Below are 16,605 nucleotides of genomic sequence, written 5' to 3'. Positions count from 1 at the left end.
TACACCACTGGAACGAAAGAGTGAGGAGGGTGGCGGGGGCGGGGACGGGGACGGAGATATATCCTCAGTGTCGGACGCATTCCGGATTTCCTCTATTAATACCAAAGTTTGGTCGTCCAAGATTTTGTTCTCTTTTCAGTTATGCTGGCGACATTCGTCCTCATTATTCCGCGCGCTCCGAAATTTACTGGGCGGGACTGGCTCTAAATTTGAGCATCATGCATTCCTTGAATTACGAGTCCTTATAACACTCGTACTTTGCATTTACGAGCGCATATAATTACAAATTGAAGTAATACGTGGGCGATGTTAGTCGCGTAAGTGTAACATTCCTTGAAATTTATAACACAAAATCATTTTAAAATTTAGATATGATTATTATTATATGTGCAATGAAAATTGTAATAGAAATATACGCATATTGAGGGACAAGCGATACTTACAATTAGTGTAAAATATTTTAAACAATAATTTATTTATGCGTATCGTATTACGTACACGACACATCATCCTTTAGATGCTCGTTGCACTTTTTCGTCGCGCCGTATCTTTGTTCTCCGGTACGGCGGTTTACTAATTTCCTATAGTCCTATATGAAACAAGTCGGCGCGCTTTGAATCGGTTACATATAAATTTCACATGGGCACGGCATATGAACGCCGTGTAGATGTGTGTTTCGACGTTATGCAGCACAGTATATAGGAGAATTAAACACATCAAAAATATTTTGCGCTCCAAACAAACAATGCGAGCGTTGACATTTGTTGAAATTTGTTCGTGCGACGCCCCGAATCTTGTTAAAATTAGTATGTGGGAGCGTCTCGCGAGCGCGCACGCGAGTACAAAAAAAGGGAAGGTAGATTTCGCAAATATTTGCGCTTCTTCGTTTTAATTAAAATTCACGTGCGCGTAAATGCTCGCGATCTGCCGATTTATAATTAGCGACGCGCGTAATCGGAATGTAATAAATGCAACATCGCCGTAGATATATCTTCGGCGGTGCCGGCACCGCCGGATTAAGTTGCGTTCTGTATCAGCCGGCCATCCGATAGCGCCATTGGATGGCCGGCTTGATTACAAAGTAATTACCGCCGAGTAAGAAGCCCCAGCATGGTTTGTCGAATTTTACACTCGCTCGTCTCTCGCGAGCCCGACGTCGAAACGTATATATAAATATCAAAACCGCGGGGGTGAGGTATATTTGTTTTGCCACCCTCCACCCGCCTGCCGAGCTCCAACCACAAGGGATATTATCGTAATGCGCATTATTAAAAGAAGCGCGGTGCGGGGGGACGAGTACTGAAAACTATCGCGTAATACGTAACGTCGATAAAACAACGTACGAGTGCACAATAAACGTCCCCATGGCGGACTCGTGTTCACTTTGTATTTTGACGAGCGTACACGCGGTGTACCGACACGCGCACACGCGCGTGTACACACGCGGGGAAGCAGCGGGCTGGTACGAGCGGGGAGCGAGCATGCGAGCCACCGAGAGAGCACGAGTAAGCGAGCGAGCACGCGCTTTCGCCCTCTGTGCCATTCGTAACGTCGGCGTAACGGTGTAACGCTATGCGAAACAACGCGGGCCCGGCGTATTCTGCCCGTCGTCGTGTTGTAACTGCGCGCGTTGTAACGGGCACCGCAATATGATGAACGATGAATAATAAACGGCGCTGCCGATGAACAACAAAACGGTGCGAAGTGTACCGCGAATAATAATTGGCAACCCTTTGGCTGTGTGTGCCCCAGCGACGACGAGCGATCGACGGTACTTCCAGGCGGGGGGAGGGGGCGGGGGCGGGGGCGGGAGCGGGTGGCGCGAAGGGTTGAACGCGGCCCCTGGACGCGGCGCGGGGGCGCGGCAAGAGCGTGAGACATTGATTGACGATTTTAGTGCGGGCCAGTTTTCTCCGCCGGGGGATTTAGATCCCACCCGAAATCGGACGCGTCCGGTAACGTATCTTCTTCTCCTCGGAATTAATGCCGCATGCCGCGCGCCACGCGTTCAATCCGCGATTGAACGCCGACCAGCGATGCTTGTTTATATACACACATACACACGCACGTATCTACGCATATATCTATGCAGTTCGTTAGAAACTGCATGTCAGATATATACATAGTTTTTTTGTAGTTTTATTTTGACTAAACGGCTAAAAAGAAATTGGCCGAGATGTATAGGATAAATCCTGGTAATTACCCCCGCGCCGCGGCAAAATAAATGTGATACAGATGTATTTTTCGTTAATTCACAAAATTAATATTCATTACGAGGTCGCTGAAAAAGATAAAAGTACTCGTTTAACAGCTGTTTTTAAATAATCGAGGAATGATAATTATTAATCTCATCATTAAAAAATATCGCGGTTTCACGCGATTATACCTTTCCCGGCTATCAAAACAATTCCAATTAATTTATTAAAGTGGAAAGATTCAAAAGGCGAGAAGTATTCATTGATTCCGCAGTCATCGAATTAATATCTATCGCATTCATTTAATATCCCGGTGAAGAGGACACGCAATAAACATGCCTCTGTAGTCACTTCGTTGCAACGCACGAGCGAAAATTGCGTGACAAAAAATCTTGACGTCCGACTACCTAAACTTCCTAACTTAAAAAAAGAGAAGCGGTTTCTCCCTTTTTTCGTTTTCCGGCCAAAGGCCTGTCCCACACGCAAAACTTTTCTTCTCTCGTCTGTCGGGCGTCAAGACGATTGCTCGTCTCAAGACGTCAAGTCTGATCCGTTTCGAGAATCTCGCGATAGCCTCGCGTGACAGCAACGAAACGCAGGGATGCGCGCGCGGGGGCGGAAAGGACGAGAAGGTCGGAGCGGCGAGTACGACGCGGTGAAAGAAAGACGGACGAATAGCGGAATAGACACGTAAAGCGGAGAGAGAAAGCGAGAGAGACAGAGGTAACACAGGTCGGCGAACCAATCGTATGCTGCGCCTGACAACCAGCCTGACTACTATACCGCACCATTGCGACCATTTGAGTTTCCTACCACGGTCTCTCCTCTCTGTCTCCGTCCCTCTTTCCCGTCTCCGCACCCTCTCTCGCTCTCCGTGCACCACTATCGTTCCTCTATCTATCTATATATTCCGTTCTCGCTCGAGCTTTTCGCTTTCCCTCTTCGTTCCTTCCGCGCGCGCTTCCACCCCGTACCGCTCCCCGCCGCCCGGCCACCCCCTCGCGCCGACCGACCCTTTCTCGCTCGTTCGTACGCTCCTCGTTTCCTATATCTATCTTTCTGTCTCTCGTATCCTCTGTTTGCCTTTCCCGTACTTCGTCTCGCCCGCGCGCCACCCTGTTCGCCATCTCGCTCGCGCCTCCATCGAACCGGCGGAGCACCGGCCGATTTTGCATTTAAATTTGGTAAATTTGCCGGAGTTGGCAAATGAGCTGCGGGCATGGTGTCTAATACTCGCGCACGAGCACGGCCGCCGATACACTGCGTCTAATGCCTCTGGAGAGGGTACGCGCGTACAGTCCTCTGCGAAAATCCTCTCATTAATGATTGTGAGATGCAGCCCCCGAGATTCCATTTCCATCGTCATTTCAAAAGTGACAACTCTTCATGAATGTCTTAAGCAAATAACGATCACAGAGTCGTCGAGGCAACTGTCTATCGGAAATATTTTAAGATAAATAAAAAAATTATCCCAAAGATTGATCCGATAATTCTATCATCTAGATATTATTTTAATTAAAACGGCGGTAATAAGAAGAAATAAGTAATACAAATATATCTACAATATGAAATCAATCCTCCTTGAATATCCAAATGCTTTGTTATGTAATGATGACATACATAATAAACGCGTTAGAATTAGCATCTGGATTAATTAAAATTAGCTTCTACAGTAAACGTCAGATATTTTAAATATCGATATTTTACATAGTCTAGCGTTTAAATCTTCGAACTTCGGCAGAGTCAGTGTACCGCAAAGTTACGTCGAAATGATAACAAAACGCAGATCGGTCGAGAAAACACTTGCCGGGAATTGCACCCGTTAACAAGTCGCTTTCATAAAATATCGCCGAATAAAAAGTTACGTGCGCGCGCGCAAGCGAACGTGCGTGGCGGGACCAGCGAAAACAGTTTCATTCATGGGTCCGGCGCATTTTTTTTTTGCTCTCCTTGCGCGCAATAAATCAATCGGCGATAAGCTGATAAATTCTGTACACGCGCATCGGCCGGCGGAGGCGGCGCGGGCGGAGCGGATTTCGCACGGGACTGTACGCACCTACACGTGGGAAATAGTGCATAGGAAATGCAAACGCGTGTAGCGGAGAACTTCGGACAGCAACCCTCTAATTTTAGCCTGCAGAGGGCAGCACCCCGTCATGCCCGTACGTGTCTGTCCGTGTTGTAAAGTTGCGTTCCATCCCCCATCGTACAGTCCTCTTTCCAAATTCAACCGGAACAACGCCCGAAAACCGGAAACGTCGTTTCACGAAACGCGGACGAAACGACGTTTCATCAGCGTGTCCCTGTTGGGGGTTGTCTGTCCGCCACGTAAGATGGTTAAGAAAATCAAGCTTCGTTAGGGGTAGGAGGCGCCTTCTGGAACAAAAAAAAAAGGTCGTCAGGTTCGACGAGCGATCGAGGTGCGAAAGTCGAATTGGCGATCGACGAAGGTGATCCGCGTGACGTCCTTCTTTTCAAGATGTTTCCCCTGATTATTTAACTTGGAGATTTAATTGTTTTACGCGCGTCCGCATTACGATGCAGTCGCGCCGCGCATAAAATATTTTTTGAAAAAGCGGATGATACGTACCACCGGCAGGAAGGTTCGTAGCCGGGGAAAAAATGCGCCACGGTATTAAAATTTCACTATCGTATTACCCGCTATGCGCTGGCCGACATCACGAAACGTTGCATTAATCCACGGACGTCTGTCCAACGTTTCAATGAGAGCGAAGAAAAGGGAGCGCTAAATTGGGATACACGGGCGTGGGCAGGGGAGGTAAAGAGAGAGGCGCGGAGGGAGAGGGAGAGGCGGGAGGGTGAGGCAAAGAGAAGCCGCTATAAAAAGACCGTCTAGATTCGCTTTAGCGAGTTTTCCAGGTAACTTTCTATCGTTGCCTATGGCGGTAGAACGCCGTCCGCTAATTAGTTCTGCGCGCGTTACACATAAAAATAGAGACAAATTCGGAAAACGCGGTTTCGACAAGCCTGATGTGTAACATTACTAGTTTTCAGTTTCCTAGATCGTCTCTCTTTTCTATTGTAAAGATAAAAGATACCGTCAATTTCGAAAGCAAAAATAATAATCTCAGTTCCTTTCTAAAACCATTGATTCATTCGTTACCTTTGCGGTAGATTCAATCGTAAATGCCAACAGCTTCGATTAATAATATCTAATATAACTAACTTATATAAGATGTGGATCGTACCGTATGTCTATATTTGATCTGGAAACCAGAAACCAAAGGATGAACGGCATGTGGGCGCCGTGGGCGTCCCCGCGGCGATCACGCGCTCTTGTTTCTAGGAGAAGGTATCATCATTTTTGCCGTTCCGCCGAGTCTCGAACAGCGACGCGGCACGTAACGTAACGCGACGTAATGTAATACGGAGAAATAATAGGTTGATGAGGGGTGGAGTTGGGGGGTGGTGGCCGGCGCGGGAGAGAACGAAAGGACGGGGATGAGGGCGCGCGAGTGAGGCGCCTACGGGGAGACAAGGGGGGTTTCGGTGAAGGCAGAACGGGGGCCTGGGGGTGCCGGCGTCCTGTTCATTATGCAACGACGCGACTGCACGTCCCCCCGCGCGCGCGCCACTCTCTTCCACTCCACTTCATCCCCCCGGCGACGCCCCCCCTCGCTCTCTCTTCTCTCTCTCTCTCTCTCTCTCTCTCTCTCTCTGTTTCTCTCTTTCTCTCTCTCTCCTGCGTCCCACCCTCCGGAACAACGAGCCACGGTTCTCCGATGCAGCCGGAGAACGGGCGCAAAGTACAATCGGGAGGCCCCGCGGTTAATGAGTCGGCCGAACAAAGCGAAAAACCGTCCATTAAATAATGTGCGATGCAACGTCGGCGCAGCCGCGAGACGCGAAATGCACGGGAAAAGGGAGATGCTTTTTTCGAAATTTCGAAAGCCGCGTTTGTCGCGAGCCTCTCCCTCGCGTTCCCGTCTCCGTTCCGTCGCCGGGTGCTTTCCTTTGTGGCTGCATATTTTTTACCTCCCTCCTCGCCCTCTCCTTTAAGTAATCCGAAGAGTGACGGGAGCGACGACGGAAGCGGATACGTCGTGAGGAAACGCGCACGCGAGAATCTCGAAAAATTGAATGCCGGAGACAATGCCCGATCGGTTGGACAATAATCGATACGCGCGATAAGCGCGGAAGTCGCGGTGCGCGGCGATCGGCGGTATAACAGTCGCATTTAAATACCCGCTTTTAATCTTCAGCATTTTTAATGCTCCGCAGCCGCGGACCATTTATCCCGGCGAATGGTGTAATCGCGATCGCAAGAGACAGGACATATAATTAAATGCGAAAGTTTGTTAGAACTACGCGCGCGGCGTTGTTACTCACTTGTCCCGTTCCCTGATAATTACTGCGATGCATTTATTCGCGTTCCTCTCTCTTAGCAGCCGGGGCTGCTGGCTGGTTATGCTTTTGTAAACCCTTTGAGTGGTTTCTCCCGAGGAACAGTGGCACTGTATGTTCCGCCGCATTGTTGCCCTTTTAAGCTCTAAGGATTTCTAATGCGTCGCGCGACAGTGCGCTCAGCTAGCACGCCGAAATGCATATATCCAAGTAATTGCTCGTGATTAAATGGCGTTATTAGGATAATTGATGATGCTATTGCATGTATACGTAGAAAACTGCAGCGCTTGCTTTACGTAATAGTACACCAAAGAGCTAACGACATAGCTGGTTTTATTAAACAACAATTTTACGCTTTCACACTCGTTGCTTTAAAATCTTAAAAGGCGTACATCGATATACATTTCTACTCATTTAATTCCTTTTTCTGAAAACCGAATGAAACTGAACAAGACTGATCGAGTAATGTGATGTATATTCCGTCGTTATTATTAACTTCTTTTCCCATACTTTAAATAATTAAATATTAATATTAAATGTGTCACAAGAGTCTTTATAAAACAAATATATACGCGTCTTAAAAATCAATTAAATATAGAACACTGTTGAATATAGTCGCGAAATAAATAAGATATATCTCTTGAGTTGAGCCGCGTTACAATCCCCTGACATGGGCAAACCCTTTCGCGCCATAGGACTGACGCACCCTTGTAGAACGTGATCTAAACTTTCATCTGTATTTTCATCTAAACTTTCATCTAACCTCCCCTATGCGTCTAATCGCGCCACCCCACCACTATATCCTACGAAAGGGCTAGGAAAGGAATCGGAGTGGGGCTCACCGAAGCATGGTGGGGATCCAACACTGACGCATTTGCAAAGGGATAAGTGTATATACATGGTTATATAGTGGGGGTAACGACCCTTAATAAAACGTAGGTCTCGAAGGGAACGCACCGGTTCGGTAAAAGAATATTAAGAAAGATCACCCTAAAAACGTCTTGCGGGATTACTTTATGATTTCCTCTCTTTGATTCGCAACAAAAATTCTCGGACTTTAGCATCTTTACAGTGTCGTCGTCTTAGGCAATCGATACAACCATTCTGTTATTTCTGAATAAATAAAGCTAATCATGTAGTTCACTCGATATTCTATTTTTCTACTTCTTTCTACGTCGTGATGAAAAATATATCTTAGCTATATTTATCTTTGATGTGTTATAATTAACATTAAAGAAACAAGCTTTAACGAAGATGTTTTAACATGTTTAAAAAAATCTATAATAGAATCTTGATCAACTTCGATTTGATACATCGATAAGATATGAACGAGATTAACTATCCAGCGTGATATCGGATTTGCATGTAAAAAGACGAGGAAAATTCACAATCGACTTCCTCAGTCGGAAGTCCCGGCGTATTTGCTCAGCGTGCCGAGAGCGGGACTAATCCTTTTATTACTCCTGACATCGAGAGAACCGGTCAAGCCGAGATCGCCGGTCACCAGAGATCTGCATTTTTACTTTAAAGGAGTGAAGAAAAGGGGCTATCCGGTGACACGGGGAATAAAAATTCATGCCCTCCCGACGCGCGCGGTAGGTTCGCCGATCCAAGCGGGTAAACCGACATCACTGTCGTCATCGTCGAGCGTCGTCGTCGTCGTCGTCTCTGGGAATCCTCTTCTTTTTTTTTTAACCGCGCGGTCAAAATGCAAATTAAGTCGACGTGCTTAAGAATGTGAGATTATTAAGGGAGACTGCCGACTTGCCGCCCCCGCGGGTACTACGCGCGGGTCGCGAAAACATTTCCTCGCTCTATCCTCATCCTCCTTTTTTTCCCTCCTTCTCATCTCCGCGCCGCGTGCATTATAAAACACATATTACTCCCGCGGCTTGCTTCCGCGTCATATTCTTCCGCCTGACCCTCCGGGGAAACGACAGGACGTCGGCTACTTGAGACTGCAGGCAATAAACGACTTTGGACGCGCTCTCTCTCTCTCTCTCTCTCTCTCTCTCTCTCTCTCTCTCTCTCTCTCTTAAAAAAAGAAAATAAAACCATCAGAATTGGAGAATTGAGTTCGTAGTCATTTTCTTCTCTGTCTCTCTGTCTCTCTTTGTCTCTCTGTCTCTCTCTCTCTCTCTCTCTCTCTCTCTCTCTTTCTCTTTCTCTCTCTCTCTCTCTTTCTTTCTTTCTCTTTCTCTCTCTCTCCCTCTCTCTCCCTCTCTCTGACTTCCCTCGAAAATAAACTCCACACGATTCCATCCTATTCAATGTTCAATTTTTTTCTTGTATGATAAAAATATGTTTTTATTTTTCTAATCGTGTACAATTACGTCAAGTATTATTAATAGATTTAAAATTTGAACGTATTATAGTAATTTTATTTTATCTCCTGCACGACGGAAAGATATTTGATCATCAATCATCGCATGTTTTTTTTGTCATTTTATGTGCGGTTCGGAATTGTAGTATTTATATATATGTATATAAAAGATATTTTTCAACCCGTTTCACGATATCAAATGCGATACCGATCGGTGAAAATGAATTTTAAGAGTTTGCTGCCCGAAATAAAAACATAAATCTGAATGTATTCCAATTTGACATTGAGGGTCAGAAAGGGGTTGCAGATATATCCTGTTACAGCGCTCGCTTCGAGCGCTGTCATCTATCCCATTATCTACAAATACAGTTGATTAAGGAGCGTTGACGCGTAATGTTAATATCTACGTCCGTACAGCGCTCCTGAAATTACTGTACGTAGCGCACTTCCGGAATTATTCCCCGGTGTAACCGCGCCATGACGAGAACGTAGACGTATAAATTCGGCCATAAGTATATGCGGCAATTCGTTTCCCATCGCGCGCGCTAACGTATGGGGAAACACGCGCTGTAACTCAGTTACAGCACAAATTCGTCAATGGCGCAAACAGAATGTACAACAAGCTTGTCGTACCGTTAAATCGATACAACAATTTCGCCGGTTCGCTCCACTCGTTAGACGTGTTCCTCGGGTAAGAGGGCGCCACGCAACTATCCGCTCCGCGTGCGGAGTACGATCCGCATGGTCTCCCCTCGCGCGTTATTGTAACGATGAGCAAGACTCTCCGTTCTCTCTAAGAGGCAATCGATTGGCGGATAAAACAGCTGTCTCGTTCACTCTGGTATTCGATCCGAGCAGTCGGCAGTAGTCGCGCTACACTAAAGCATTTAGAAAGAAAAAAGTCGCGGAGAGGAAAAAGCAGGAGTTTAAGCGATGTCGGCGGGCGCGTCTCCGGTGTAAAATTGACGAAGCCGATCAACGGCGGGGACCTTGATCCAATCAAGACGCGGTATTTATTTTTGCGTTCGTTTAAAAACGTGTTAAAACGCAAAAAAGCAAGCGTCCATGGCACTAGCCACGGCGAGAGGGGTTGAAGGAGGCAGAAACGCGCCGGAGTCACGGCTCGGTGGAGGACGAGGAAGGAAGAGGGCGAGAAGGAGCGCGACTGGCGGCGTGGGGGGAATATATACGTACGAGGGAGCGCAGCGAGAGGTGGTAGCGGTCCGAGGGCCCGAAGGGCGAGGAGAGCGGTGCGTGAGCCGGCGTGGTGGAGAACGAGGAGGGGGGGGGGCGAGGGATGAAAATGCAAAAAGGCGCCGGGGGCCTCGCTCAATACCGGAGCGGCGGCGCAAGCGCTTTCATTTTGTTTTTCGTACGTCGCCGCGCGTCGTCCGCTCGGTTTTTCCAAGATGGCCGCGTCGCGCGCGCGATGCGTCCGCCGATGCATAACGTCGGTAACCCGGGCCCCTCGAGAGGGCCGACAACGAGCATCCTACCTTGCCGATTGGGGAAGGAATGCGGCTGGCACCCTCCGCTGCGTGGCGCGTCGGTCGTTCTCCTCCAAGGGGTTGTTCGGAGACTTCGATACTGGTGCGCGAGGTCAGCGATATCCTTCGCCGGAAGCCACCGGAGGACCTATGACAGAAATTTGTTTTCTTATATTTTAAATAATATACAATGCAACGTGTATAATTACATTCGATTAATTACAGACTACATTATGAATTAATAATATTCTTTCCTAAGGATAAAATTGAAATAAATTTTTATATAGTAATCCTATATACATCACACAAACATTCTATACTTAATTTCACGAAGTTCGGAATTGATTGTTAATAATTAATAAAGCGAATGATTAATGTCTCATCGTAAATGTCAGATGACATCATATCTCTTTAATATTCCACCGCGGAAAAAATTTTCTTGCTCGGTATTCATTCCGCGCGGTAGCCGGTTACTGGTCATTGTATTATTCAATTTTCGCCAATACCAAGACGCGACGCGCAAGCTGCATGCACACGGCTGCTTCCGACTTGCAGCGAAATGCTTTTAAACGGTTTTGAAAAATTCACGGCGGTGGATCGAGTGTCACGTTTCATTTATTTCTTCATTATCCACCTCCTTCTCTTTATCCTGCAAATGTTATTATTTTTTTAGCAGGACGGACGCGCCGCCGCCGCGCCGTTACAATCTTGACGAATATTTATCTCGATTCCTCGGCAAAATACGATCAAGCCGTCTCATTAAAAACGGACGAGGATTCAAATTGCAACGTTTCCGTTATAATTTAGTAACTCAATAAAATGCTGGCGAAGTCTCCCCCATTAAGTCACGCGCAGTCAGAGGTTCTCAAGGATGCAATTTGCCGAAGCGCGGAAAAAAATCCGACGACAATTTCGATCGCAAAAAAAAGTAGAAAAAGCAAAATACAAGATTTAATGAGCAGGCCACCGACGCGAAATGCATTTATGACGGGATTGAAAGAGTGGAAGCAGCTTGGGATGGGTGGCGGTAAGTAGTAATATCGCAAATATCAGCGACAGTGACTATCGTGCGCGCAAATAATGCGCTGAAACAATTGGTTACTGATTTGCAAACGTACTGCCATTAGTTGTAGGGAAACATATATGTTCGCCACAATGTTGACATTACGTATTGTACATACAAACACCGCGGGTTTTTTAAATAATACGGATAACACGATCGATTGGCAATGTGAGCGGAATAATTGGAATAAAATAAATTAATTTAATTGACCTCAGTGTTTTCTAAACTACGAACGGTTAAACGATTTTAGTCAAAGTTGATTTGCGTGATTTTATCATTTACTATATCCGGAAACGTGCACTTTCATAGTTTACTACGCATGATTATATTTATGCGATTACACTTTCCGATAATTTGTTTTGCAATTATTTGAGAACCAAAAAATCCGCGATTGAACTTATTACGACGATTGAGAGCCACTGACGGTCACGGGTAGATGCAGAATGCGGCGAATAACGATTCAAAAAAGAAAAGGTGAGAGACGCCGACGGATCGACGTCAAACAGTCGCGGCGGTACTTCGTTGTGCACGGTGGTCATATCGAAGTTTAAAAATCATCACCTCGGTAACGCGAAGTATTGATCAAAAGTCGTCGAATTACGGCGGTAACGATCGCGGCCCATTAAGCTCGCTATAATGATGGATAACGTGGAAACGCGCGAAACCACCGCTCGTCAGCACCAAAATATGGCGCAATATGAGAAAACCCGTTTACCGAATATTTAAGAACTATTGTTACGAGCATTTACTCTTTGGCTATGTTGATATCCAAATCACGAGAAATGGTAGTTACACTCCGTACGCGTAAGGATATCAATATTTAATATAAAAAAATGAAAAGTATTTAACATTTCAAATCTCAGAAACAGATGACAAATCCTATCTTTCGGGCGATCCGAGATTAAATAAAAATTTTTTAAATAATGGACCTATAATACTTAATCAATATTATTCTAACACCACAAAAAGTTATGCAAATAATTACGACTGCCCTGAGATCCCAGAAAAAAATTGGATTCTTGTTTAAAGCATTCACAATTGGAAGAATACACGAGATTTAGGGCAGATTCCACATATGAAAAATAAATGACAGAATTGTAATTCTGTCAAGAAAAATATTAGTCAAAAAGAAAAGAGATACAGAGAAAATATTCGGACGAATATTCGTCCGACTACATTTGTCGAATAAATCAATATTTAACGCTTACCGATATTACGGATTCAATCACAAATGTAAAACGTGTCTTCGATTTGATTCCAATTAAATCTTAAGAAGCCCCTGAAATTAAAGACCTATCTGTCTCGACGAGATCGAATCGCCAAAGTGAAATTCCGCGCGGCGAGCGTAAACAAACGGATACGCGCTTCCCGCCGATATTTCGCGATATTTATTCCCGCAGGAATTCTCTCGGGCGGTCGCCGATTTAAAAATGCGCCACCCGCATCGCCGTGGCACGCGGAGCGGAAACAGCGCGAACTTTTCGGATATTCGCGGACAGATGCCTGGCCGAACTGGCGGCCTGGTCGGCTTCTGATAATGGGTCCGGTAAGTGCGCGGAGATTCAGTTTTTGGAGCTGCTGCACAAAATGCGTATGTAAAGTAAGGAGATCACAGGCGCCCTCGTAAAACTAAAAATAACGCACGGCGGAGACGCGGGGGAAAAAGAGCCGCGAGCATCGCGACGCAGATATCCGAGCGATGCTTGCAATTGAACGATAATTGCCGCAGCTCGAAATCAATAACGCCTTCCCGCGACATTTGATGAAAGCAAACGCCGTCGCGATTTGCAGACAGCGCTGTTTCAAAGGTCGTTCCAATACTGCATCGTAATATCGCTAATTTATCGAGTTTACCGAGTCGAATGCCTCGTTTGCGCGCGGGCGCACGCTCGCAGTTTACGGTGCATCGCAGCTCCGGATAAATCCGGCAACACGCATGACATATTTTTCTTCCTTTTATCTTTTTTCACATAAACGATTTAGTCACACTTTGGCTTAGTTGAGAGAAATTGTACACACACACACACATATAAATATTTATATATACTATATAAAATAAAATATTAATAATCTAACATTGCAAATTTATTTGCTTTGGTAATATTATTGGTAATATTTGTTGGGTTGAATTCTTGTTAATTAAATTCCTTCTCTATGTAGTTGCTGAGAAATCCAGAAGAAAATTATTAATACCCTCACTAAGAGCTATTGAGAATTATACGTCTTCTATATTTATCTACGATCAGAAGAAATATTTATGATTAAAGCTTCATTGCCATTTGGTAATATTGTTGCGCTCGCCGGGTCTCTCACTCTTTCACAAGCACTCGCGGCGCGCACTCCGTCACTCTCACAGAAATAAAGAAAGACTCGTTGTTATTTCCGAAAGGAACTTCTTTAATAAATGGCTCGATAATACAGGGAGCTCGGGATGACACGTCCGAACGTGACGGTATCCCAGCTAAATCTGAACATCAGGTATAAACAACATCTGGTAGAAAATCAATATTTAATTGAACATCGGGCAATCAACATTTCTAAACAGGCGTTACTAAGGGCGATTCGCATCTTGACGAAAGTCGGCCCGTTGCACGCTTCAGCTCGGAGTCAGGGAAGTATACCGGGCAGCGCGCACGCAACACTATTATACATTTGTTTGGTTGAGTCCTTGTTTATTAAATTCCTTTTCTATGTAGTTACTGAAAAATCCAGAAGATAGTTATCAATATTAATACCCTCACATATATTTAAGAATTATTTTCTATATTTTTATCTACGATCACAGAAGAAATAGTTTATGATTGTGAAACTTTATTGCCTCTACAGTCGTAAATTACTTCGATAAGGGTTAAAAATTTTAAGTCCGTACTCATTTTACACATGCATTTCCGATTAACGGAATATTCTCGGGCAATACCGACGCTCTCGTGTCGGATAAGCGACGCGATATTGAACATAATTCGTGCGTTTATCGCATCGCAGCCGCTCGTAATCCGACATTCGGCGCTTCTTTTGCGCACGATGGCGAGCGTCGCGGCGACCATCGCGGTCGTTCGCGCGTCCGCGACGGAGTTGGGCGGTGGGAGTACCGCGGAAAAACAAAAGAGGGAAAAGCGACCCTCGGAAAACAGACCGATGGCGGGACAGAAAGGGGAAGGCGGGAGAAAGGTCCGCAAAAGTACGAAACGGGAGAAAGACCGACGGATGGACTGCGAGAAAGAGAAATAGTTGTGGGGGGAGCGGGGGGGGCAAATGGGGAGAACGGAGGAAGGGGAGAAAGAGAGAGAAAAGGAGAGAGAGAGAGAGAGAGAGAGAGAGAGAGAGAGAGAGAGAGAGAGAGAGAGAGAGAGAGAGAGAGAGAGAGAGACGGAGGTCGCCGCGGTTGGACATTAAGAACGTTTCGTGCGGCAATTTAACCACCGGCAAGGGAAGCCGGGGGCGCGACGCGGACGACGTCGCTCGAAAGGCGGCAGGAAGGGTGGAAAAGCAGAGAACGAAAGAGAGGAGCGGCAAAACGGAGGGAGAAGGAGGGCTGCGGGCGCGGATACAGCGCACGAGAATTTTTACGACTTCTACGCGCTTGCGCCTGCACACCTGGAGATTAGGTTTAACAGCCTTAATTTTAAAAAATTGCCTCTTCTCTCGCTCGCTCTCCTTTCTCGCCGACCGCGGTTCCTGATCCTTCTCAATTGCCGCCTCCTTCCCTTCCCGCCTGCGGCCCTTCACCTATCCTCGCCGGTACCTTTCGTCCTCCCCCGAAAACGAAATTGCGCCGCTTTGCGTTGTTGGGAATAAAGTCCTGGGTGCTTCTCGGCACGCCAACCCACACCCTTTCACCCTCGTCCAGTCAACAACGGCCGGCGCCCACCGACACCCCCCCCCGTGGATGCTGAAACACGCGAGGGTATTTAGCCCATTTGCGCGGTCGCCCTATAGCTCATCCGGAGTTAGGCATCACGACTGACTTCGAGATTATCCCGAAGAAACGCCCCATAAAACATAGGTTTGCCCTTTTTGCTTAGGGTTTTTACTATTTCCACCGCTCCCTTTTAATTTGTCCTCCCTGTTCTAAAGCGAGGAACGTGTACTTGTATTTTTAATGTAAAAAAAGTGCAACTGAGAGAAAAGGATTATCACATATCAGTTGTCTAAGTTAAAACATTTTTTAAGGAAAACGAGTATATGAAAACAAAGATACTTTTCAATATGTTTCTGTAGTATGTATGTGTACGATGCTTCTCATCTAAATATGGTGTCAAAATTTTTTACAAGAGATTATAAAAAGATTATGAATAATTGTATAATTATGTGCTTTCATATATAACATATATTACAAAGACAGATAATAATAAATAAAAATGTTACTATTTTTAAGTTATTTTTATAAAGTTCTTGTGGTACATTAAAGTTCCGGTAAATATCGCTGGCAAAAACTGTCCTGATGTGTAATAAATATTCATTCGTTTAATCAGCGCTCCGTATCTTCACATCAGAAACGATATCAATTATCCTGTTCTATATTTTAATTATTATTAATATAACACGTGTTTTAAATTACGTAATATTCCGCTTGTCTGTGAACATAAGAATATAAGAAACTATGAAAAATAATACAATCTTAATTAAAATATTATTACTCGCGCAAATTTTATATTGATAAACATTAAGTAATATTCTCTTTCTTTCGCATTAACCATACCGTCTCGTATCTCAATAACGGTATAAGTGCATTTATTGCAACTTTAATTATTATACGTGAATTATTATAATAGTGAGAGGGTATGCCGTTGGAAAGCTTTTTAGCAGATTTTGCTATTGTTGCTATTACAATGAATTTCAAATGAAATCATGAATAACGGCCGCAAGATCTAATAATTACAACGCAGGTATAGCAGTCAAATTATTATTCGCGTTACATACTAATATTCTGCATGAATCATTACAGTATTGTTTGGTAACTGCTTTTACATCGTAGGTCTCTTGGAAAATCACTAATTTCCAACCGTTCACTAATTGCCAACAAGAGCCTTCAGCACGAGCATTATTAACTGCCATACTCCCCGCTATCTGGATTTTGATAATTTGTTATCTTTTTCCTTTGAAGAAAAATTAAAATGTACGGACTTGGATTTGCGATTCGCGATGGATCGTAAATGTTATATGAAAAATCTA

The 16,605-nt window shown here is 45.1% G+C and overlaps 1 protein-coding gene across 3 annotated transcripts in view; it reads right to left on the bottom strand.

The window, feature by feature from the left end:
- The window catches only part of LOC143901521 (pancreatic triacylglycerol lipase-like), a 196,989-nt gene that overhangs the window by 22,360 nt on the left and 158,024 nt on the right, over nucleotides 1-16,605 (bottom strand). For all 3 annotated transcript variants that reach the window (XM_077413897.1, XM_077413899.1, XM_077413898.1), the window contains one exon: nucleotides 10,380-10,518. In XM_077413897.1, coding sequence (XP_077270023.1) covers nucleotides 10,380-10,518 — 139 coding nt within the window. The remainder of the gene's footprint in view (nucleotides 1-10,379; nucleotides 10,519-16,605) is intronic.

Source organism: Temnothorax americanus, unplaced genomic scaffold (genome assembly GCF_048541705.1).
Source record: "Temnothorax americanus isolate GAGA-0224 unplaced genomic scaffold, ASM4854170v1 Scaffold34, whole genome shotgun sequence".
Lineage (NCBI taxonomy): Eukaryota > Metazoa > Arthropoda > Insecta > Hymenoptera > Formicidae > Temnothorax > Temnothorax americanus.
The sequence above is the reverse complement of the archived record's forward strand: the minus strand, read 5'-3'. Positions and strand labels throughout refer to the sequence as shown.